The sequence below is a fragment of the Loxodonta africana genome, chromosome 7, assembly GCF_030014295.1.
Source record: "Loxodonta africana isolate mLoxAfr1 chromosome 7, mLoxAfr1.hap2, whole genome shotgun sequence".
Lineage (NCBI taxonomy): Eukaryota > Metazoa > Chordata > Mammalia > Proboscidea > Elephantidae > Loxodonta > Loxodonta africana.
Window position 1 is genome coordinate 35,495,518 of NC_087348.1, and position 20,955 is coordinate 35,516,472.

General features: G+C 51.0%; 5 protein-coding genes across 9 annotated transcripts; 2 read left to right on the forward strand and 3 right to left on the reverse strand.

The window, feature by feature from the left end:
- Positions 1–205: 205 nt before the first annotated feature.
- Positions 206–1,263, forward strand: C1QTNF4 (C1q and TNF related 4). The gene has a single exon (XM_003412097.3). The coding sequence runs from the start codon at positions 206–208 to the stop codon at positions 1,181–1,183; it is 978 nt and encodes a 325-aa protein (XP_003412145.2). The 3' UTR covers positions 1,184–1,263.
- Positions 1,264–1,623: 360 nt separating this feature from the next.
- On the reverse strand, positions 1,624–5,129 carry FAM180B (family with sequence similarity 180 member B). Of its 2 annotated transcripts, XM_003412237.4 has the most exons (3): positions 4,076–5,129; positions 3,149–3,219; positions 1,624–2,941 (listed from the first exon to the last, which is right to left on the reverse strand). In XM_003412237.4, exons 1-3 carry the CDS (start codon positions 4,233–4,235, stop codon positions 2,546–2,548), a joined length of 627 nt encoding a protein of 208 aa, XP_003412285.2. In that variant the 5' UTR covers positions 4,236–5,129; the 3' UTR covers positions 1,624–2,545. The 2 variants fall into 2 exon arrangements, with proteins under 2 accessions (XP_003412285.2, XP_064144199.1); XM_064288129.1 differs by lacking the exon at positions 3,149–3,219 and having other exon boundaries at positions 1,624–2,976; positions 4,233–5,129.
- A 125-nt stretch (positions 5,130–5,254) lies between these two features.
- On the reverse strand, positions 5,255–10,075 carry NDUFS3 (NADH:ubiquinone oxidoreductase core subunit S3). 2 transcript variants are annotated; one of them, XR_010322436.1, is made up of 8 exons: positions 9,951–10,075; positions 9,775–9,840; positions 8,567–8,664; positions 8,036–8,185; positions 7,238–7,363; positions 7,028–7,147; positions 5,793–6,714; positions 5,378–5,504 (listed from the first exon to the last, which is right to left on the reverse strand). XR_010322436.1 is itself a non-coding variant. In XM_003412238.4 (7 exons), the coding sequence occupies exons 1-7, from the start codon at positions 10,006–10,008 to the stop codon at positions 5,337–5,339; spliced, it is 786 nt and encodes a 261-aa protein (XP_003412286.1). In that variant the 5' UTR covers positions 10,009–10,072; the 3' UTR covers positions 5,255–5,336. The 2 variants fall into 2 exon arrangements, 1 of the variants encoding a protein (XP_003412286.1); XM_003412238.4 differs by lacking the exon at positions 5,793–6,714 and having other exon boundaries at positions 5,255–5,504; positions 9,951–10,072.
- A 9-nt stretch (positions 10,076–10,084) lies between these two features.
- Positions 10,085–13,813, forward strand: KBTBD4 (kelch repeat and BTB domain containing 4). Of its 3 annotated transcripts, none has more exons than XM_003412239.4 (4): positions 10,085–10,175; positions 11,046–11,663; positions 12,378–12,484; positions 12,953–13,813. In XM_003412239.4, exons 1-4 carry the CDS (start codon positions 10,157–10,159, stop codon positions 13,811–13,813), a joined length of 1,605 nt encoding a protein of 534 aa, XP_003412287.1. In that variant the 5' UTR covers positions 10,085–10,156. The 3 variants fall into 3 exon arrangements, with proteins under 3 accessions (XP_003412287.1, XP_010590367.1, XP_064144198.1); XM_010592065.3 differs by having other exon boundaries at positions 10,162–10,276; XM_064288128.1 differs by lacking the exon at positions 10,085–10,175 and adding an exon at positions 10,306–10,622.
- A 1,307-nt stretch (positions 13,814–15,120) lies between these two features.
- Positions 15,121–20,705, reverse strand: PTPMT1 (protein tyrosine phosphatase mitochondrial 1). The gene is made up of 4 exons (XM_003412240.4): positions 20,147–20,705; positions 19,959–20,039; positions 16,592–16,783; positions 15,121–15,276 (listed from the first exon to the last, which is right to left on the reverse strand). The coding sequence occupies exons 1-4, from the start codon at positions 20,522–20,524 to the stop codon at positions 15,121–15,123; spliced, it is 807 nt and encodes a 268-aa protein (XP_003412288.2). The 5' UTR covers positions 20,525–20,705.
- Between the last annotated feature and the right edge of the window lie 250 nt (positions 20,706–20,955).

The window sequence follows — 20,955 nt, forward strand, 5'->3', positions numbered from 1 at the left end:
AACAAGCCGTCCAGGTCATTCCGAGGCAGGCTTAAGTTCTAGAACCACTGACCTAAACCAAGTGTGTTGGAAAACGCAGGAGTGAGTCAAGGACAGGGCTGGGAAGAGAACTCATGCCTCCCAGTCCGGGAGGGCCGGGCGTCTTGTGGTGCCCTCTCACCCTAAGCCTTCTCTCCCAGCTCCTCTGCCTCGGTTCCCAGGCGCCATGCTGCCGATTCTGCTGGGCCTGCTGGGCCCGGCCGCCTGCTGGGCTCTGGGCCCGGCCCCGGGCTCATCGGAGCTGCGCTCGGCCTTCTCGGCGGCGCGCACCAGTCCCTTGGAGGGCACGTCGGAGATGGCAGTGACCTTCGACAAGGTGTACGTGAACATCGGCGGCGACTTCGACGCGGCCACTGGCCAGTTCCGCTGCCGCGTCCCGGGCGCCTACTTCTTCTCCTTCACGGCGGGCAAGGCCCCGCACAAGAGCCTGTCGGTGATGCTGGTGCGCAACCGCAATGAGGTGCAGGCGCTGGCCTTCGACGAGCAGCGGCGGCCCGGCGCGAGGCGCGCCGCCAGCCAGAGCGCCATGCTGCAGCTCGACTACGGCGACACAGTGTGGCTGCGGCTGCATGGCGCGCCACAGTACGCGCTCGGCGCCCCGGGGGCCACTTTCAGCGGCTACCTGGTGTACGCGGACGCCGACGCGCCTGCGCGCAGCCCGCAGGGGCCCCCCGAGCCGCGCTCGGCCTTCTCGGCGGCGCGCACACGCAGCCTGGTGGGCTCGGACTCGGGTCCCGGGCCGCGGCACAGGCCGCTAGCCTTTGACACGGAGCTGGTCAACATCGGTGGCGACTTCGACGCGGCGGCCGGCGTGTTCCGCTGTCGCCTGCCTGGCGCCTACTTCTTCTCCTTCACGCTTGGCAAGCTGCCGCGTAAGACGCTGTCGGTGAAGCTGATGAAGAACCGCGACGAGGTGCAGGCCATGATTTACGACGATGGCGGGTCGCGGCGCCGTGAGATGCAGAGCCAGAGCATAATGCTGGCGCTTCAGCGCGGCGACACCGTCTGGCTGCTCAGCCACGACCACGACGGCTACGGCGCTTACAGCAACCATGGCAAGTACATCACCTTCTCCGGCTTCCTGGTCTACCCCGACCCCGACCCCGCCGCCCACCCGCCGGGCCTCGGGCCCCCGGAGCTCTGAGCCCTGGGTGGAGAGGAGCTCGGAGCGGCCCAGGGGTTTGCATGCCGGGCCCGGGCGCGAACGTCCCGCCGACGCAAGCATGACGGCCTGCCCAGCGCCGCTGGACTGCCAATAAAGTGGGCCTGCGCCAGCGCCTGTCTCCCGAGAGTCCCGCGCTCTGTCTTGTCTGCGCCGGTTCCGGCCCGGGGCGCGGGCGGCACTGAATACCGCAGGCCCCCGTTGGGTGTCGGAGGGCAGAGGGCAGGATTCGGTTAGGCCCTGGAGGAGGAGGACGTGGGAATTTCCTTGAGTTCTACTTGCCTGATCCATTTCCAGTCAGTTTTGTCTGACCCTCTGCATGTTCAACCTCTTGTGGGTCTGGCTCCTCCCCATTTGACCTTCGGCCTCATTCTTAGAGCCCTGCTGATTCCTTTCTGTAACAAATACCAACACCCTGCGACCCCACTGCACTGGGAATGTGGGATTCAAGGAAACAGCACATTCCTCCTTCTTCCAGAAGGGACTGGGAATGTGGAGGAGGAGTTGATTCCTGGTGGCCCTGACTCCTGCCCTCCCACGATTGGAGGGTGATTTGCCCAGAGCAGGAGATAAGACAGCTTACTCTGACAAAGAAAGACAGAGCTCCAGGAGGCCAGAACAGAGCTTTTTATGGAAAGAGGTACACATGATGAGGGCTGCATCTACCCCAACCCCCCGCATGTGTCAGCTTGTCTCCCTGACTCCTATGCCCCTCTTCCTTCTCCAAGGTGGTCATTTGAGCCTTGTTGAGGCGGACCAAAAGACATTTCTCACCCTCCCAAAGAAAGAATGTGCCTCCACCTGCCTCCCTCCTCCAACAGACAGAACTCCAAAAGCATAGTCTATTCTAGCCCAAATAGGGAACTCCGAGGTTCAGGGACCCTAGAGTCTTGGTTGGGTGTAAAAGGGACACCCAGATGAGGACTGGGTGCTGAGCACTTAAAAGATTCCTGTAGATTTTGCAGGACCTCTCACCATCTGCCAGGTAGGAGGTGGAGGGGCTTACCTGGATCTTTACTTGGGGACAGTTTCCCTTTCAGCATCTCCGGAACACACTTAGAACCCTGACCCTTGACCGCAACACACACATATACACTGCCTTACAACTTCTGCCCTCAGCTCTGAACCTATTGCCTGGGACCCAGAGCCCTGGCTGTCAGCCAAGCAGGGCCCAGAGAACAAGATGGGAGGGTAGGGTAGGTGGAGGTCCAGGATGTAAGCCAAGCCCAGAGACCTCAACACAGTGAGAAGCAGCAGGTGCCAGATGGAAGTCCCCACCCCAAATGGGTCTGGCTTAGAGGGAATGCTGGGGGGCAAGGGACAATGGCAGGTAAAACGGGAAAGTCAGGGGAAGGGGTCAAGGATCAAGGCCCAGGGCCCCAGAGACGGTGGCTGGTCCTGGGGGCAGAAACCCTTGCACAGGTCCCAGAGTGTTTCCTGTGCCAGGAGGGCAAAGACTTGGGCCCAGCGGCCCCGCTCCTCAGCCTCACGAGCCGCGTGGAGCCGGTAGACGCAGGACAAGCCTGTGAGGAGCATCTGTTCAAACTCCCAAGGGCTAAGAGGAGGCCTCTTGCGCAGGCGTTGGAGCTGCCACAGCTGCTGCTCAGCACCCTCCAAGTCGCTGGGCACGTGGTGCTGCAGGAGGAACCTGAGTCGGCGTCCTGGATGCGTAGACGCCAGCTCCTCATCCTGAATGTGCAGCTCCCCCATGACATCCAGCTCCAGCCCGGCCCAGAGTAGCTGCAAGGGGAGCTGTGTCAGGAGTGGGCTGGGGCCTGGGGTGCAGTGGAGGAGGCAAGAGTGGGGGTAGGCCATGAGCAAGCAGTGGGACCCACGCTGGGTTACCCTCCTCCCCCAGCAGGCTCACCCTGAGACATGCCCTTCCCAACCCTGAGCTTAGGGTCCTCTGGACACTCCCACCCCATGTCCCAGGCTGGGAGCAAAGACCTCAAACATCACTTCCGGGGCTGCTGGCTCCTGCAGGCCACCTCCCATGCTGTCGCTGTCCATAGGCTGCCCTGGGGCAGCAGAGAGAAGTCAGGCCCCTGCCATGCTCAAGCCTGAATACCCCAGCCTCCCAGGGGTGCCCCTCAGCTGACTGGTAGGGGTCCCTGTAAGTTCTATCTATAAAAGGGCAGGAATGCCATACTGTGTGCCCTCCTACCAACACATGCATGTACACACACACATGCACACACACACGTATGCACATTGGCATTCGCCCTCCCAGACTGAGGTCTTGTGATCCCAAGAACACCATCCCAAGCCCAGATGCTACTGTGGCCAATGCCTAGGATGACTCCTTCAGCTCCCACAATGCCTGTGGTCAGGAGTTTTCAGGCCAACAGGTCATAAGACCCTTCACTTCCCACCCCCTCCCTATAATCTGGGCACAGCATGACCCAAAACAGTGTCAGTGACCCTCCCCAAAGGATGAGGACCCCTTTAGGGGGTGCATGCTCTTTCCCTGCACCTTCTTAGGGAGGATCAGGCAGCCCAGGATGCCCGTTGCAGCTTCCTCCATCCCACACCCTGGGGTGTCTCATAGCCCTGGAATGAACCGTCCCAAGCTCAGGTAAGTCAAGAGGCCTTGCTTTGGCCGCCACCTGGAATAAGCCCAGGGCCCAACCCTGTCCAGGACCAGCATTGAGGGCACCTAGGGCTACTTCCCTTGGCTTTACCTGGACCTTCCTGGCTCTGGGGGTGAGCCTACACCATTACCCTCCCACCCTCAGCACTGGTCAGGCTGTGACCCACCGTGCCTGCAGTTCCTACACCCTGCTAGGCTCAAAGAGAGCTGGCTGTAACTGCCGTCAGCCAGCACCCTAGCACCCTTCCTTGGCTCCCACGTACCTCACCCTGAAGCCCCCGTACCTGCCTGGTGCTGGGTTCCAGCCACCCCAGGGAGAAGGAGGCAAATGGCCACCCCTAGCCACGCCAGGAACTGCGACATCCCCGCCATGTCCCGCCACGTCCACTGAGTCTCACTCTCCCCAGCAGCTCTCTGCTTCCCCGTCCGCCTGCCACATACCATGGCTCCAACTTTCCACTGTAGGCGGCTCAGCCGGTTCTGTTTTGCATGTCAGTCTTCAGTGCTTAACACGGAGGGGCTGGCCGTGGCCTCAGTGGCCTCTTTCCATTCCTTAGAAATGGGGAATTTTGGGTTGTTGGCAGCAGGCGCCTGGCTCTTTTCTTGTCAGGCCCTCAGCCTGCTCCTGCCCAGATGGGTGGATGCTAATTAAAAAAAGGTGCTTGGGAACAAACAGCTCTAGCCTGGCCCTCCCAAGAAGTCAGGAAGAGCCCAGGCAGTAACACTACCTTACTATCTGCCCTCACCCCCAAAACATGCTGCAACTGAGGCCCACCCCCGACACCCGGCCCAGCCTCCAGGGAGCCCCACAGGAGCCAAGAGCATTAGCTGCAGAGCACGGCCCTCCAACTCCATGGCAGGCTGGTCAGATCCTAGGCCAGTAGGGTGGAGAGTACTGTCCCCTGGCAGTCAGACAAATCTGCAGCTCCGAAGTGTTCTTTACCCCAGCCGGGGACCTCATCTGCTTGTTAACAACATTCTCAGCTCAGGCCAGAGTCTGGGAAGATTCCCAGGCCAGGCCTGATGAGCCATCAGGCTGCAGGGAGCAGGACAAAGGGTCAAGACAACACAAGCTGAGGCTCTTTCTGGCTCTGGCCCTGGCTCACAAAGCCCTGTGGATATCTGGATGGAATGAGGGTGGATGGAGGTTTCCCTGGTTCCACTCAGCCCCTAGATCCATCAGCTGCCACCAAAGAGTCTGCTGTGACAAGGGGCTTTCTCCAGCAATTGTTGAGATGCCTCCAGTGCTCAGCAGAGAATGTGCCACACAAGCCTGAACCCTGTGGACTGTGAATCAGTAACAGCTCCAGGCATACAGGCCACCATGTCTGCTTAGTCCCATTCAGACAGACTCCCCACTTTATGGTAGACTCTCTTCAGGAGCAGGGAAGAACCCCTGCCAGCATCTCCCCTCTGCTGAGCCAAAGCATCACTTCTACCCCATTACACCCACACAAGACATGGTAAGTCTATGAAAGATTTTATTTACACGGACACTCAATTATAGATATGGCGCTTTCTAGGATCCACATGCCTTCCCTGGAGCTACTTTGCTTCAGGTTTTTTGTCTCCAGCCTCAAGCTTGAGACTCTCAGGGGGCTCGCGGTAGGCAGGGAATGCCTCCCAGGGGCTGTTCAGGTCGAACTTGCGGAACTCTTGCGCCAACTCCACAGGCTCGGCCACCACCCGCTTCACCTCATCGTCATAGCGTAGCTGCAGGAAGAGAAAGCAAGCTTGAGCAATGGTAAGGCCTGGTTACAGCCACTAAGGAGCCCACTTTCACAAGGCCATGAGTGACTCCCTCAGACCTTTCCCTCTCGGTCCTTGATTCCTGTCCTAGTGCCTTTTCCCAGGCTTTGTCAGTAAGTCTCCAACCAAATCTGTGCTGCCCAGCAAGTCACATCCCAGCCAGCTAGTGCTATGGGATTCCAAAAAGGCACGCCCTGCCATCAACTGCTAGGCTCCCTGCCCACCATCACCACGTCATGAGCTTTGACTCACTGTCCAGCAGAGCTGACTCCTGCTGATCCATCCACACACTCTTGTAAGGAAATGGCGAGCATTTGCCCAGGATTAGGGACAAGAGTCTGTGGCTGAAAAGAGTAAACCTAAACCGGCAAGTAGACAAGTTCAGGGCTTGTAGCCTTGACAGTATCACTGATAAGCTCTAAGGCACTGAGTAAATTTGGCATGGCTTTTCTTGTTTTTGAGGAGCCCTGGTGGTGCAGTAGTTAATGCATTCTGCTGTTAACCAAAAGGTCAGTGGTTCGACTCTACCAGCTGCTCTGCAGGAAGAAAGATGTGGTAGTCTGCTTCCATAAAAATTATAGCTTTGGAAACCCTGTGGGGCAACTCTACTCTGTCCTGTGGGTTGCTATGAGTTAGAATGGACGCGATGGCAGTGGGTTTGAGTTTTTTTTCCCTTGTTATTGGAGGATCAGTTGGATAATGTAGGGGGCAATCAGGTGCTCTGGTGAAGAGGCAAACCAGGTAAGGGAGACAGCAAGGGTGAGTGAAAGGAAGGAGAGGGAAGTAGCTCTGGCCAGAGTAGCTTGAGAGCAAAATGGGAATATACAAAACACTGAGAAAAGAGGAGCATTTGGGTGCTGAAGGAGTAGGGCTGGACCGCCACACGTCTCAACATTTCTAAAATTTGCTTTGCTAGAAATTTCACGTATGCATACAACAGACCATCTTCCTGCTGACAAAAAACCTGCAGCACATGAGTGGCAAAGTAAACCACTGAAATTCTTCATAAGAGTCCTGCAGTCACATGCTACTGGATCTGCCTCAGTGGCCATTCTCCAGGGCTGAACATTTAGTGTCTTGCCCGTCAGCTGCCGTCCCAGGGATCCAGGGCAGGGTAACATGATCCTCGACTTTCAGGCCTTGGGGAGAGACTTAGGTGTGTCCTCAAGGTTTCCTTGATCATTACAATAATGGTTAACGTCAATCAAGCATTTACAATACACCAACTTTTATAAATACATCATTTAATACCACAAATCTATTAGAGAAGTACTACTGTCATTCCCATTTTACAGATGAGAAAACTTCATCATAGAGAAATGAAATAACTTGGCCCACATTGTAACAGTGAAGCTAGGATTCCAATCCAGAGTCCATGCTCTTAAACCACCACAATCCACAAACCACAGTTCCTGCCATGCCCAGGGTCCCGCAGGTTCCCTGCTAGTCCCTCCCTGAGGCTGCTGCCCCAGTTCCAATGCTCCTACCTCAACATAGCCAGACAGGGGGAAATCCTTCCGGAAAGGATGTCCCTCAAAGCCATAGTCTGTCAGGATCCTTCTTAGGTCAGGGTGGTTAGCAAAGAAGACTCCAAACATGTCCCAGACCTAGAAAAGAGAGGCCTCCAGGCTTCCAGTCATTTCAGCCAATTGAACAACTCTGGCCCAGAGGCAGGTCCGCCATGCCCAGTAACTCACCTCCCTCTCATACCAGTTGGCTGCCTTATACACAGAGACAGTGGACTCTATGGGTGTCAGCTCATCTGTATAGGTCTTCACACGGATTCGTGAGTTGAAGTGCAGGGACAGCAAGTTGTAGACAATCTAGGGAGAACAAGGGGAGCTGGAGGGCCAAGATAACCATAGGCTGATGGGTCTGGGGTAGAGTCCCTGCGTGAGAGTATTAACAGTGAGGATACAGCGTAGGTTAGGATTCTACTCTGTGAACCTGCCTTCTGTTCTGATGCTTAAGATGCTCTCTATTTACAATTATTTCCAAAGCCCTAGGCCGCAGCTACAGCTCTCAGCTTGCCTGTGTTTACTAATCGCTTTGTCTGGGATGTCCCCCGGTCCCCCTCCATCATACCCTCACTGGCCTAATTCCTGGACTCCTGGTCATCCACGAAGATTTGACACAAACATTCTCTCTCCTTTTTCTTCCAAGAAGTCTCACAGACAGGGCTAAGTATCCCTCCTGTGTTCTTACACCATTCCTCTAACGTCCCAAGTATTTATATACTGTAATAACCTATTTGTGCGTCTTTTTCCCTCACTAGAGTAGGGGGACTCCTGGAGGGCAGATATTAGTTGTTATTTCTCTCTTGATCCCCAGGGTCTGGAAAACAGGAGATGAGCAGTCAGTACGAACAGCTAAATGTATTGAGAACTTATTGAAACTAAGGAGGCGCTAACTCTCACAGTTACTTATCGCCATGACACTGTTCTGTCCCCTTTCCTTCCCTTACGCCTCAAACCTTTTCAAATTTTCCCACTGACCTCAAAACGGTTTTGCCGGGTTGGGATATCCACTGCCGTTAAGTCAGCCAAGGATCTGAATTGTGCGTTGGTGTGATCCCTGAGGAAAGTCAGCACTGGGATGACTCCATCAGGATGGATACAGATCTCTAATTCATTGAAGCAGGACACCTGCAAGCATGGAATGGGGTGAGGAGAGGGAACAGCTAGCTTCAGCTGCAATCACCTGGTTTAAGCCTAAGTTTGAGATGGCGGAGTCTGTGGTTTCTTTGAAACCACATGCCCTGAGGTGGTTCTTTCTCGACTCAAAAACCAAACCCATTGCCATCGAATCAATTTAGCTCATGGTGACCACAGGTGTTACAGAATAAAACTGTTTCATCCAATTTTCTTGGTGATAATCTTTATGGAAGCAGGTCACCAGGCCTTTCTTCCACAGCACTGCTGGTTGGGTTTGAACTACCCACCTTTATATTAGTAGTCAAGTGCAAACTGTTTGTGCCACCCCAGGACCTTTTCTTGATCCAGACCAAACAACGGCAGCAATATTACCTGAACTTGTTGGACATACTTGGGCAGGATTTCAGCTACATACTCTCCAAAAGCTGAGAGCTGCTTGTGGGCCACATCATTCCGTGGTCTGACAGTGGCTGGAAGGAAAAGGCATATCTAGCAAAAGAATGGAGATGGCATCGGCCAGCCCTGCATCCAGTCTCTAGGGCTCCCTACAAAATCTTAAGAAAGGCATGAGATGAGGGTGGGGGCAATTTTAAGCCTCAGGGAACAGGACCTGATGAAACTTGGGGAAAAAGCTGGCTCAACTACACAGTCCATAAAGACTCGCCTTATTACTGCACCTGGGGTGTCTGTCCCTTCTCTGAACTGCTGTGGTGGTTTTTCCTCCACACTGTCTGCATTTGTGCTAAAGCAGCTTATGTCCTAGCTCTCCTACCAGACTACATGCTCTGGAAGGATGGGAACCAGAACTTTTAATTCTATCTCCTTAGCACTCGGCTCATAGTTGATTCTCAGGTGAAGAATCTCATGGCCAAAGAGCCCTCATAGATTATCTAGTTGAAACCATTTTTTGTATCAATGAGGAAACTGAACCCCAGAAAGGGGGAAATCCCAGATCTTCTGACTCCCGGTCAGCTTATGTTGACTGCAACATAATCTCTCTACACATTCATTCAGGCAACCCTAAATCACTGAGCACCCACACATCGCAGGCTGCAGAGCAATGGTGAAGCATTCTCTGGTTTTGGACACAGGCAGGCCTGGGTTCCAACACCAGCTCTGTCACTAGTTCTCTGACTCTGGGCAAGTTACTTCTCTGGACTGTACTCTGATCTATATAACACGAGGATCAAAATGCCATTTACCTCATAAGGTTATTGTGAGGGTTAAATAAGATCATGCATTAAAACCCTTGACAAGGTGCCTGGCATGCAGTAGGCACTCAAGGTGAACTATTATTACTGGGCGCTGGGACCCAAAGGTGGTGAAAGTTTGAAAAGGGGAATCGGGACAACGGCCGAGGAGCTATCAGGGCCATGAAAGAGAGGCTTAAGAGCACAGGGAGGACCCTATTCTGCCTGCAGAGTGAGGGCCACTTCAGTCGAAACTCCAAGGACAAGGAGGGATTTGCCGAGAGGACGGAGGGAAGGGTACCCCGGACCAAGGACAATGCCAAACATCTGACGAAGGGAATGAAGGGGTCCCTGCCAGTTGTCTCAAAAGTGCGGCCCGCACATACTCACGGCGCGTGTCGGCCGCGGCGCTCTCCCTTCTCACGGGCAGCAATAACGCCGAGGGTCGCCCGGCTCCTGCACGGGGAGATAAAGGCACCGACGCGCGGGGTGAGGCCTGAGGGGCTCCCTACGCTGGGCGAACCGTAGCTCCTGCCCCCGGTTTCAACCGGCTGTCCCCTGCTCACCCCGGGCTATTGCCGCGGTCCCCACAAGCAACCGCCACCAGCCCCTCGCCGCCGCCATGTTCCCCGGATGCACACCCGGCAGCCGAGAAAAGGCGACAGGACACGGAGCCCCAAGGGCACGGACCGGAAGCGGAAGTGTGTAGTGGATTTTCTTCCGGGCGGACGCAGAAGGCCGGAAGCAGAGGTTCCGGGTTCCGGCCTCCGGGATGAAAGGAGGGAACGCAGGTGAGAAAAGAAGACGGGCAGGTGGAGAAATAGGTAAACGCAGTCCTAGCTCGATATGGCGGAGGCTGGAGATAAAGCGAGGACCTTAAAGAGCCGGACGGGTGAGAAGAGGTGGAGGAGCAGGGATTCTGAGTTCTACGTTCCGCTTTCCCTTTCCCCCCTCCCAGCTAAGCTGCGGGCGAGAGCGGGCGGGCGGGCTGGTGTGAAGGGAAAGAACGGTTTCCCTGGCAACCGTTTCCCAAGCGACTCCAGGTGGAGCGGGGACACTCTGCATGAAGATGGGCCTCCTCGTACCCCGGGTTGGGGACGGCAGGGCTCTGTCTCGGGAAAACCGGGGGAATAGACGCTCAGAGAAGAGAAAATGTGGGGTTGCCAGATGTCTCAAGCCAGGTCTGTTAGTGAAGAATCTGGACTCCATAAGAAGGGCAAGAGGCCCTGGCCACAAAGGTGTGGGACCTTTTTTGCCAGATTCTGCTGCTCTCGAGTGTCACTACTTTTCTGCCAATAGTTATTTGGTTAGTAAGATTTTAAGAACTTAGTCCAGCTCTTTGCTTTTATGTGTTTACCTAAATCCCAGGTGTTTTGTTACATCATGGAAAGGAACGCTTTTCATTTTCTCAGGGGAACACCCAGAGTAGGAACTCGTATTGATTTCATGGAGGGAAGGATGCCACCACAGGAGAATGAACTCAGTTTTGGTTGAAGGAAAAGGTCAAAGATCTCATTGGTAGGGCCAGTACTAAGGCCAGACTTGTCCCATTTTGCTCTCAACTTTTCACCTCTCCCTTCTCCCTCCCTGACTTGGACAGTTGAATTCATGGACTGTGGTTGTGGATTCCCTAAGTAACTCAGTGTCCTGTTGTTTTACAGACAGCTGGCAGAGAGAGAAGTCAGCCATCATGGAATCACCAGAGGAGCCTGGAGCATCCATGGATGAGAACTACTTTGTGAACTACACTTTCAAAGATCGGTCACATTCAGGCCGGGTGGCTCAGGGCATCATGAAACTGTGTCTGGAGGAAGAGCTCTTTGCTGATGTCACCATTTCGGTGGAGGGCCGAGAGTTTCAGCTCCACCGGCTGGTCCTCTCAGCTCAGAGCTGCTTCTTCCGGTCAATGTTCACTTCCAACCTGAAGGAGGCCCACAACCGGGTGATTGTGCTGCAGGATGTCAGTGAGTCTGTTTTCCAGCTCCTGGTTGATTATATCTACCATGGGACTGTGAAACTTCGAGCTGATGAACTGCAGGAAATTTATGAGGTGTCAGACATGTATCAGTTGACATCTCTCTTTGAGGAATGTTCTCGGTTTTTGGCCCGCACAGTGCAAGTGGGAAACTGCCTTCAGGTGATGTGGCTGGCAGATCGGCACAGTGATCCTGAGCTATACACTGCTGCCAAGCACTGTGCCAAGACCCACCTGGCCCAGCTGCAAGGCACAGAGGAATTTCTCCACTTGTCCCATCACCTGCTCACAGATATCATTTCAGGTGAGTGTAGGGAACGAGCACATCATACCACCTACTTGGGTATGATCAGAGGATGTTCTAGTTCAAGAGAATGGAGCTCTCAGACCTCCTGGTGTTAGTCATTGGTAGGACTTTAGATCCCTACTGAGAGAGGTTGAGTTGAGACTCAGACTCAGTGTAGCTACTATCAGAGATAAGGGCCCCTTCCAGAGGAAAAGGTTGGGAAAATAAAAGCAGCAGCACCTACCCACAAAAGGTAGTGAGGAGCTATTTGTATTTATAGTCCAGTCTTTCCTGTGCATAAATGTTCTCACCTGTCCTGCACTTTGCAGGTACCTCTGGGACTAGTTACCCAAGCAAACTGATGATGAGTCAAGATATTTAAATAAAAAGCTTATAGTGATGGGCCAACTTTAAGTAAGACTCGTGACTCTGCAAGTGAGGCATGACCATACTTCAGTTATGAATTCTGAAGCCTAGTAGGTTGTTTCCATGGAAAATGGGAGCATATCAAGCTATCGTTTGATTAAAAGCAAGAAACAAGGCAATTTTAGGTTCACGTTTTCATTTTATATAATATGTAAGTGAAATAGATATTATGTAACGTGTATTACATAAAATATAAATAACACATGTAAGTACACATACTTAAATTACGAACAGTATGAACATTTAAGTGTGTGTATATCCTGTTTTGGATTGTAACTGGCCATTCCTTTCCTCTGGTTCTCACAGATGGAGTTCCATGTTCCCAGAACCCAACAGAGGCCATAGAAGCCTGGATCAGTTTTAACAAAGAGGAAAGAGAGGTTTTTGCAGAGTCACTCAGGACTAGCTTGAAGGTAAGGCAGGTTTCTCAAGATTCAGAACCCTGTAATCTGCATGCAGTCCAGCCATCAGTTGGCCTGGCTTCTTCTTTGATAGATGGTAGAATAATTCATCTCCAGTTTGAAGTTAATATGAACTGGGGAGGAGGTTTATGAGCTGAGAAACCACTAACCTCTGAGCTTCAGAGCTTCGAGAGAACTACTTTCACCATTGCATTCATAGTCCTAAGCACCCTTTGTCTGAAGCACCACCTCATGATAGTTAAAAAAAAAAAGCTGCAGGGATGAGTGCAGTATTCTCAGCCTCAGCATAAATGCCTGCAAATGTAACTGGGGGAGCGTCAGGTTGACCCACAGTAACTAGAGAGGTGTCAGTTAGAGTAAGACACAAGTGTGTGGTTCAGGACCTTTAGGATATGCATCCCAGCTAAGCCTTAACCTAGAACTGATAGATATAATTTATAATTTTAATTTTGCCAACAGGAAATTGGGGAGAATGTGCACATTTACCTAATTGGGAAAGAGTCATCTCGTACTCACTCGTTGGCTGTGTCCTTGCATTGTGCAGAAGATGACTCCATCAGTGTAAGTGGCCAAAACAGCTTGTGCCACCAGATCACTGCAGCCTGCAAGCATGGTGGAGACCTGTATGTGGTGGGCGGGTCCATCCCACGGCGCATGTGGAAGTGCAACAATGCCACCGTTGACTGGGAGTGGTGTGCACCTTTGCCCCGAGACCGGCTTCAGCACACCCTGGTGTCTGTGCCGGGGAAGGATGCCATATACTCGCTGGGTGGCAAGACACTGCAGGATACCCTCTCCAACGCAGTTATCTACTACCGGGTAGGTGATAACGTCTGGACGGAGACGACCCAGCTAGAGGTGGCTGTGTCAGGGGCAGCTGGTGCCAACCTCAATGGGATCATCTACTTACTAGGCGGGGAGGAGAATGACCTGGACTTCTTCACCAAACCGTCCCGACTCATCCAGTGCTTTGACACAGAGACAGACAAATGCCATGTGAAGCCCTACGTGCTGCCCTTCGCAGGCCGCATGCACGCAGCCGTGCATAAGGATCTGGTGTTCATCGTGGCCGAAGGGGACTCCCTGGTGTGCTACAATCCCCTGCTAGACAGCTTCACCCGGCTCTGCCTTCCTGAGGCCTGGAGCTCTGCCCCATCCCTCTGGAAGATCGCCAGCTGTAATGGGAGCATCTATGTCTTTCGGGACCGGTATAAAAAGGGGGATGCCAACACCTATAAGCTTGATCCTGCCACTTCAGCTGTCACTGTCACCAAAGGCATTAAGGTGTTGCTTACTAATTTGCAGTTTGTGTTGGCCTAAGCCTGTCGGGGAGGGGAGGGAGAGCAACCGACTCCTATTCCTTCCCTTTTTTCAGCACCTACCCATCCAAACTCAAAGTCCCTGGGCCCCAATTCAGAGTATTGTATAATCTTTTGGCACATATTGGAGAGACAGCACCTCAGCCCTTCCCTGAGCCCATCGTGGCAGTGTTTGGGGCTCTTTAGACTGCTGCTGCTCAGCTGGCTGCTTGAATTGAGAGTAGGCCATCCTGTTCGCTGCCATTCCCTGGTAACCCTGTGCCTCACTTCAGACTGCTTAGAGCAAGCCTCTTCTCAGACATTAGGCACAGCCTTCCCTCCTTACCCGATCACTGTTAAATAGAAGCACCCCTGGTCCCAAGACAGAGAGAAAGAGATCCAGACCTACTTTTTTCTATAGCCTGAGAACTGACCAATTGATGATCATTTTTTTCACAAAGAATTAAGTGTTAGAGTTTTCCTTCAGGCTTTGCTTGGGAGAATGGACTAAGCTGAAGGTGTACTTCACCAGCAAGAGTCAACTCTAGAATTCAGGATGTTCCTTGTATTCTCATTTATCTGTTGGGAAATGTATACTTTGGTTTTGTTTTTGGCTTAAACTCCATTCCTCTGTGAGGAGTATAAGCGAGAAAGTAGAAAGGATTATTTCTGATCAGTAGCAGAAACTTTTTTCAAATTCAAATATATAAAGTCTCTGCTCTTTTAAAAGCTGTAAGCTAAGTCAAGAGCCAGCAACTGTTCGTATAAATAAAAGTTTTTGAAGGGATATGTGTGTCTGTGTTGAATTCTGAAGGGGTGACTTCCTAAGGGAAACAAATTAGACACCCACACATTTCTAAGTCAGCAATATGGATTTCACCCCATACTTCCTTTTCTACATTCAAGATCACTGCTCCAAAAGTGTGAGAGTAGCCCCGCAGGGTCGGGGAAATGGGGATCCTGACCGTGGCAAAGGGCCAGGACTGAGTATTTCTCTTTTCCTAGGTTAAGTATCTTTGAGTTACGGTGCTAAATAACAACATTAGCTGCACGATAGTTTTTTTGTTGAAATTAATACTGAACCCCATTCACAAAAATAAGACACCCCCAACACTGGCCCATGTTCCTTACCCCATGGATAGAGGTCACGCTAATCTCTCTAGCCATTAAACAGTGTTATTTCAGGAAGATGAAACAAGACAAAGGAAGCAAAATTACCCATTATTTAGCACAGTCCTGGTATTTCAAGTCTGGGGTTAAGCCCCTTGGTCCTGTTAAACTTTTTATTCTGTAGCAAGCAGGATTGTCTTGCATTCTAATCCATGTACTTCATGTCTTTGATGTGTGACTAGCCTCATTCTTTGCTGCTCCTGCAGTAATCTTAGAGAACTCTTGGAGAACTTCTAACTGGCCAGGTCTGACACGGATGTGTGACCGGATCTTGGTGATGAATCTTACAGCCTCTTCCGGACTCCAGTTGTGCACCTGAAGGACAGGGTTTGGAAATCAGAGAAAGGAGCAGGTGTTAAGGTGCCCTTGACTTATGAGCTGAACAACATGCAGGTATTAAAGGGCTCCCGGAATTTCATTTTTTAAAAACTCTGTTTTCTCAGGAATCAAAAACCATGCCACATGTATTATAAATGGAAGAAAACTTTAACCACTTCAGTCAACCATTCCACGATACCATGCAATGGGCTGGGTGGACAAGTCAGTCTTCCTGCCCAATTCTTGCTCTGCCAAACCCTAGGAAAAGATGGTTGAACACTCCAAGCTGAGATCCTAAGTTCTGAGGCCTACTCAATTTCCTCTGTGAGCTGAGCTGTTGGTTATAAGGGTTTCCAGCAGGTGTTTTTATGCAACTTGCCACCATGGCTAAAAAACAGTACTTTTTTATTTAATCAGGAGGGTCATCTTTGTGTCTTAAGGATACTCATTAATTCAGAATGCACTAGAACCAAAAAATTACATATTTATAGCCTACTGGTTCAGTTCTCATTTGGTCCAAAATATCCTTATGGGACCCTGTTTGCAGCACACAGAGTCCTTACAACCAATGTCTTGGTGGTGTTCATAACGATATAGTTACCTGTCCACAGAACACAAACAAGGTCAGGCTGTTTGTCTTTACATTTCCCTTTTCCTTAAACTAAACGAAACACTCAGCAGGGACCAGGCTGGAAATGAAAGTGAGTCAAGCTGGGAGGGGGTAAAACAATAGAGTGGTGAAGGACTGAGGGCACATGCCTCTCCGAGGGATTCGGAAAAGCGTTCCACCTGCTGATAATAATGTGATAGTCCAAATTCAGTTTGGATCCTCTGTTTTAGAAACTGGTGTCCAGAACTTTACTCTGAAATACTTGAGAAACCTGAGTACTATGGAGCTGTAAGCGATTAGGACTATCATCTACAGTACTAGATTTCTGGACATGCTATTTATAACAAGTGCTGGTATCCTTTTGCTGGTATTGAACAGCCTTCACAACTCCAGTTTTTGAGTGCCTGCTGGACGCCAGTGTTTGACATACTTTCTCATTTAAGCTGAAGAACACACGTAGTTTCAGGAAGCAGCATCCTAAAGGTAAAGCCACTTTTGCCTAAGATCATACTGCTGGCAGGTGGCAAAGCTGGAAGTCAGCCTGTCTTCAAAGCTAAGGTACTTTCCCCGATACCACGCCACCTCCCAACAGCCTGAAATGGGACACAGCTCCTTCCAGCAAGACCCATTACTAGTAGACCATGCTACTAAAGTTCTGGAAATCTGCTGTGAACGGGGCCAGCCCAGAAAGACCTTTCCTACCTGAATCAAATATGCTGCCACCATAGTGGCACTTCTGGAACGCCCAGCCTTGCAATGCACGTAGACGCACTGGCCCAGTGATTGGTACTTGAGAACAAACTTGACGCCTTTCTGCAGGTTAGCCAAGGTTGGGACTCCAGTCATGTCTACCGTGCTGAGCCGCAGCTGCTCAACTCCTGCTTTCTTCCACTCCTGGAACCACCATAAAAAAAAGAATGCAAAAAAGCCTGATGTGGGTACAAAGATGGGCTCCCAAGAGGCAGCAAAGCAGGGAAGCTTCAGGGTTTACTTCAATTTGAATACGCGATGTTTCCTGTTTTCTAAAAAAGAAACTTCCTACAGAAATGCCTTTAAAATGGCTGACCTACATGCTTGGTCTTTCATCAAACAGCTGTGCTGCTGAGTTAGAAACATGTCTAAGATTTCAAGCGTTCTTCTGAAAGTTCCCTTTGGCTGTTTGCGTCTTTAGCTGAAAAATATCAGCTGTATAAAATTCAGCTGCACAAGTTGTGTAACTTTATGTTTTTGAGTAATCTTGGCCCTGTGCAGGGATCCAGCTGCAAGGCTGGGGTACTATATTTTAAGGGCTTTTTACTTCTCTGTCCTTAAGTCTAATTTTTTCCATAATTCTTGAGGGGACAGGTGGTAAAAAAAAAAAAAAAGGGCTACCATGTTAAAATTAATGTATACCTACCTTTGTTGGAAACCCTGGTGGCATAGTGGTTAAGAGCTACAGCTCCCAACCAAAAGGTCAGCAGTTTGAATCCACCAGGCACTCCTTGGAAACTCTATGGGCCAGTTCTACTCTGTCCAATAGGGTCGCTATGAGTCAGAATCAACTCGATGGTAATGGGTTTTTTGGAACCTTTGTTAGTTTATTATCATCACTCAAAAAGAATAGGATATAGGAAAAATAAGGTCTTTGGCAAACTAGACAACTTTATTTTTGCTTTAAGACTTCAGGTATGTTCCAGCCACTCTTGTTATTATGTAATTTCTTTAGCTAGAACCAGAGATTATGACTTAAGACTCTGAGTGAAGGCCAATATTTAAAACTGGTCATGAAATTAACAGAAAAGTAAGAGTTTTACAGCAGGTGGTCCATGCATCAATTGTACCAGAAACACCTGAGGAGCTTGCTAAACATTCAGATTGCTGGGCCCCAAACCAGAGTTTTTGGAATCAGAATCTCTGGGGCTTATGCCTAGGAATTTACCTTTTAATGAGACTACCAGATAATTCTTAGGCACACTAAAATGTGAGAACCACAGCCCTAGAGGTTTATTTTCTCTAGGCTAGTTGGATGCTAACAGCTACAGCTTGCAAATGTGAATGCCCCACACCTAGAAACCAAGCATTTTCTGTGGCTGCCCGGTAGTTTTTGACTTCCCCTTGCTCCACAAGACTGACCCACACTAATGAACGGTTAGGACTTTCACTAACAATTCCTGAGTCCTTGTGGCAAAATACTTTAGAAGTCCAAGGAATATTATCCATTCTTTAAAAATGTATGCCATGCCAAGGACCCAATAGATGGATCCTGATCAAAAGGAGGAAAAATGAGGAACTGAACTTGAAATTCTCATGAAAACCAAATTTACTGGATCCATTGAGACCAGGAGAATCCCCAGATTGCTTGCCTGGAAACAATTTTTAAGCCTTAGACCAAAACTATCCCATGAAATAATTTTTAAACTAAACAACAGTTTAGCTCAATTAAAGGATGTTTGCCTTGAGCATTGTGCTTTTTTAAAGAGTTATCTACGTGAGATCAAATTGACGACAGTAACCCTAAAGATAGTGAGAATGGTAACACAATGTAACCTTTGTCATTGGACTGCACATGTAAAAACTGTTGAAACTGTGTTTTATTGTGCATATTTTCACCAAAAATTAAAAAAAAATTTTATAATGTATGCCTTGCCTAATCAATGTATTTCAAATGTGAGCCACACGTATTTTTAAGGTTGCAGATGGATTAAAACAATAGCATCTTGGGCAGCCTATATCAATACAGTAAAGAAAAAAGATAATAGTTTAATGCTTATAGATGTCAAACCCTACAAAGAAAGATAGGGCAATAGCTTCTAATAACCACTGTGGAAGGCTCCATAAACAAGCATTAACCTTTAATGAAAATTTATGTTTTTAGGCCTGAACTTTGTTATGAGAGAGCCCTGGTGGCACAGTGGTTAAGAGCTGTGACTGCTAACCAAAAGGTAGGCAGTTTGAATCCACCAGCTGCTCCTTGGAAACCCTATGGGGCAGCTCTACCCTGTCTGATAGGGTCACTATGAGCCAAAATCAACTTGACAGCAATGGGTTTTTGTTTCTGTCTTATTATAACAGTACTTTAGAGTTCCACTATGATCTCTAACACGAACAAAAATTCCCCCAAATCAGAGCCAAATGAACCTTATGCAGTTTTTCAATGGTTTTATGATTAATGTATTCTGTGTCTGTGTGTTTTGGGGGGTGGGGGGTCTACTTTTCGTCTTACAGTTGGCAAGGCCTTCATCCTGAATGCCTAACACAGTGACCGATCCACACTTAGAGCTCAGAAACTGTTCAATGAATGAAATCAGCAACCCACGGAGGAGCTGCCTTTTTTTGGCTACTAATTTATGTTACAGAAATTAAGAGAACATTTGTACACAAATGAACCATCAGATTTGGTCAACTTTAAAATGCTATTGTGAATTGAATTATGTCTGCCTAAAACATATGTTGAGGTCCTAGTCCCTGTACCTGTGAATGTGAGCCTGTCTGGAAACTGGGGTTTTCTGTTAATGAGGTCATACTAGCATTGGCTGGGTCCTAAACCCAATTACTTCTGAATGATGTCTTAAAAAAAGCAGAATAAACATAGAAACACAAGAGGAAGACCGACACCATATGAAGAAAATCTACAAGCAGCCAAGGAACACCTGGGCCTACCCCACAAGAAAGGACCCTCGCCTAGTGCCCATGCTCTGAACAGGACTTCCAGACTCCAAAACTGCGACGATAAATTCCTGTTTTTTAAAGCCACTCGCCTGTGGTATTTTTTGTTACAACAGCACTAGGAAACTAAGTGAAGTCCATTCGTAATTAGTTTCTATCCTACCTCCAGCCTAAGCCATTGAAGCTTAAGAGGACTCGACCGTCCTCCAGAGGAGGCAGAGACGCCCAAGACACGTGTCTCTGGGGTAGGATGACCTGCAGCGCCCCCCAACCCCAGTCACCTCCAGCTCTCCCAAGCCCAGGGTGGTAGGCAAGGCAGGGGGCACCTGCCCCAGCTCCTCCCCCCGAGCCCAGATCCCACCCCCGCGGCCCCGATCGCCCCCCATCCCGCGGGCTCCGGTTTCCCCGGGCCCCGGCCTCTCACCTTTGAGGAGTTGCATAAGAACCTCGTCTCATACTCCTCGTTCATGGTGATCACCCCGCGCACGTTCTCGTCCTGAACCAGCTGCCGAGGAAAGAAGGGGCTCAGAAACGGCTGGCAGCGCGGCGTGGAGGGTCGGGCCGGCGTGGGGGCCGCGGGCCGCGCTCGCCCGGCTCCCAGGCCTGGCTCACCCGCCTCGTCATGCTCCGCAGCGGCAGCGCGCCCAGAAGCACGGTGGGGTCGATGCGGTGGTACCAGTCGCGGTGGCCTGGGCCCGGCATTCTCCCGCGGAACAGAGTGTAGAGCAGCGTCGGGTAGTAGAGCACCCGGGCTAGGCCCGCCTCCAGCAGCGCGGCAGCCGCCATCGCGCGCCTCGGGGCCGGGCGCAGCGGCAATCTCCCTGCCCCCGGGCTCGCCGTCGACGGCCGCGAGGAGAGCTGGAAGGACGATGAGGACGAGGGCTGTAAGCTGCCCGAGGCCTTCGACGAGGTCCCCTCGCACGCCGGGACTCTCGGGCAGGAGCCTACGGACTCCGGGGGAGTTCCTGGGCCCCCTGGAGCAGGGACCATGGCTCTGGAGGAGGGGCCGCCGACTTCGGGGGAGGGACCGGGGACTCTGGGCGGGGAACCGGGACCCTGACCGAAGAAGAGCAGGTTTAGGGCTGGAGGCCTGTGACCTCCCCGTGTGAAACTGTGACCCCCTACCTGTGGCCGGTGACGCCCCCCTCCGCCGAGGGAGGGGGCTGTGACCCCAGGCGAAGGGGCTGTGACCACTGCGTGTGGAACTGTGACCCCAGCCGAAGAAGGAGGGGCCCTGGACCAGTAACCGGTGACTTGTGACACTCCCCACGTCCACCCCCGCAGGGCTTCCACCCTTCCAAAGGAAAAGCAAGACAAGGAAAAGACTTTTTGGTTGGGGGGAACCTCATGGGAGAGTGGAAGGGGCTTTGAGCTTGTAAACAAAGGGGGCTACTTCAGCTGAGAGGGCCTGATGAGCTGAA

Bases quoted from the DNA above. Each gene is read 5' to 3' on its own strand.
- C1QTNF4 (XM_003412097.3), top strand. From the start codon at position 206: ATGCTGCCGATTCTGCTGGGCCTGCTGGGCCCGGCCGCCTGCTGGGCT.
- FAM180B (XM_003412237.4), bottom strand. From the start codon at position 4,235: ATGGTATGTGGCAGGCGGACGGGGAAGCAGAGAGCTGCTGGGGAGAGT. The intron at 3,220-4,075 runs GTACGGGGGCTT...CTGCTGCCCCAG, and splicing joins TGGAACCCAGCACCAGGCAG to GGCAGCCTATGGACAGCGAC. The intron at 2,942-3,148 runs GTCTTTGCTCCC...CTCCCCTTGCAG, and splicing joins CCCCGGAAGTGATGTTTGAG to CTACTCTGGGCCGGGCTGGA.
- NDUFS3 (XM_003412238.4), bottom strand. From the start codon at position 10,008: ATGGCGGCGGCGAGGGGCTGGTGGCGGTTGCTTGTGGGGACCGCGGCA. The intron at 9,841-9,950 runs GTGAGCAGGGGA...CTCCCCGTGCAG, and splicing joins GACCGCGGCAATAGCCCGGG to GAGCCGGGCGACCCTCGGCG. The intron at 8,186-8,566 runs GTAATATTGCTG...CCATGCTTGCAG, and splicing joins AGTATGTCCAACAAGTTCAG to GTGTCCTGCTTCAATGAATT.
- KBTBD4 (XM_064288128.1), top strand. From the start codon at position 10,448: ATGAAGATGGGCCTCCTCGTACCCCGGGTTGGGGACGGCAGGGCTCTG. The intron at 10,623-11,045 runs GTGTGGGACCTT...GTTGTTTTACAG, and splicing joins AAGAGGCCCTGGCCACAAAG to ACAGCTGGCAGAGAGAGAAG. The intron at 11,664-12,377 runs GTGAGTGTAGGG...TGGTTCTCACAG, and splicing joins GCTCACAGATATCATTTCAG to ATGGAGTTCCATGTTCCCAG.
- PTPMT1 (XM_003412240.4), bottom strand. From the start codon at position 20,524: ATGGTCCCTGCTCCAGGGGGCCCAGGAACTCCCCCGGAGTCCGTAGGC. The intron at 20,040-20,146 runs GTGAGCCAGGCC...TTTCCTCGGCAG, and splicing joins TGCGGAGCATGACGAGGCGG to CTGGTTCAGGACGAGAACGT. The intron at 16,784-19,958 runs GTGAGAGGCCGG...TGGTGGTTCCAG, and splicing joins TCTTATGCAACTCCTCAAAG to GAGTGGAAGAAAGCAGGAGT.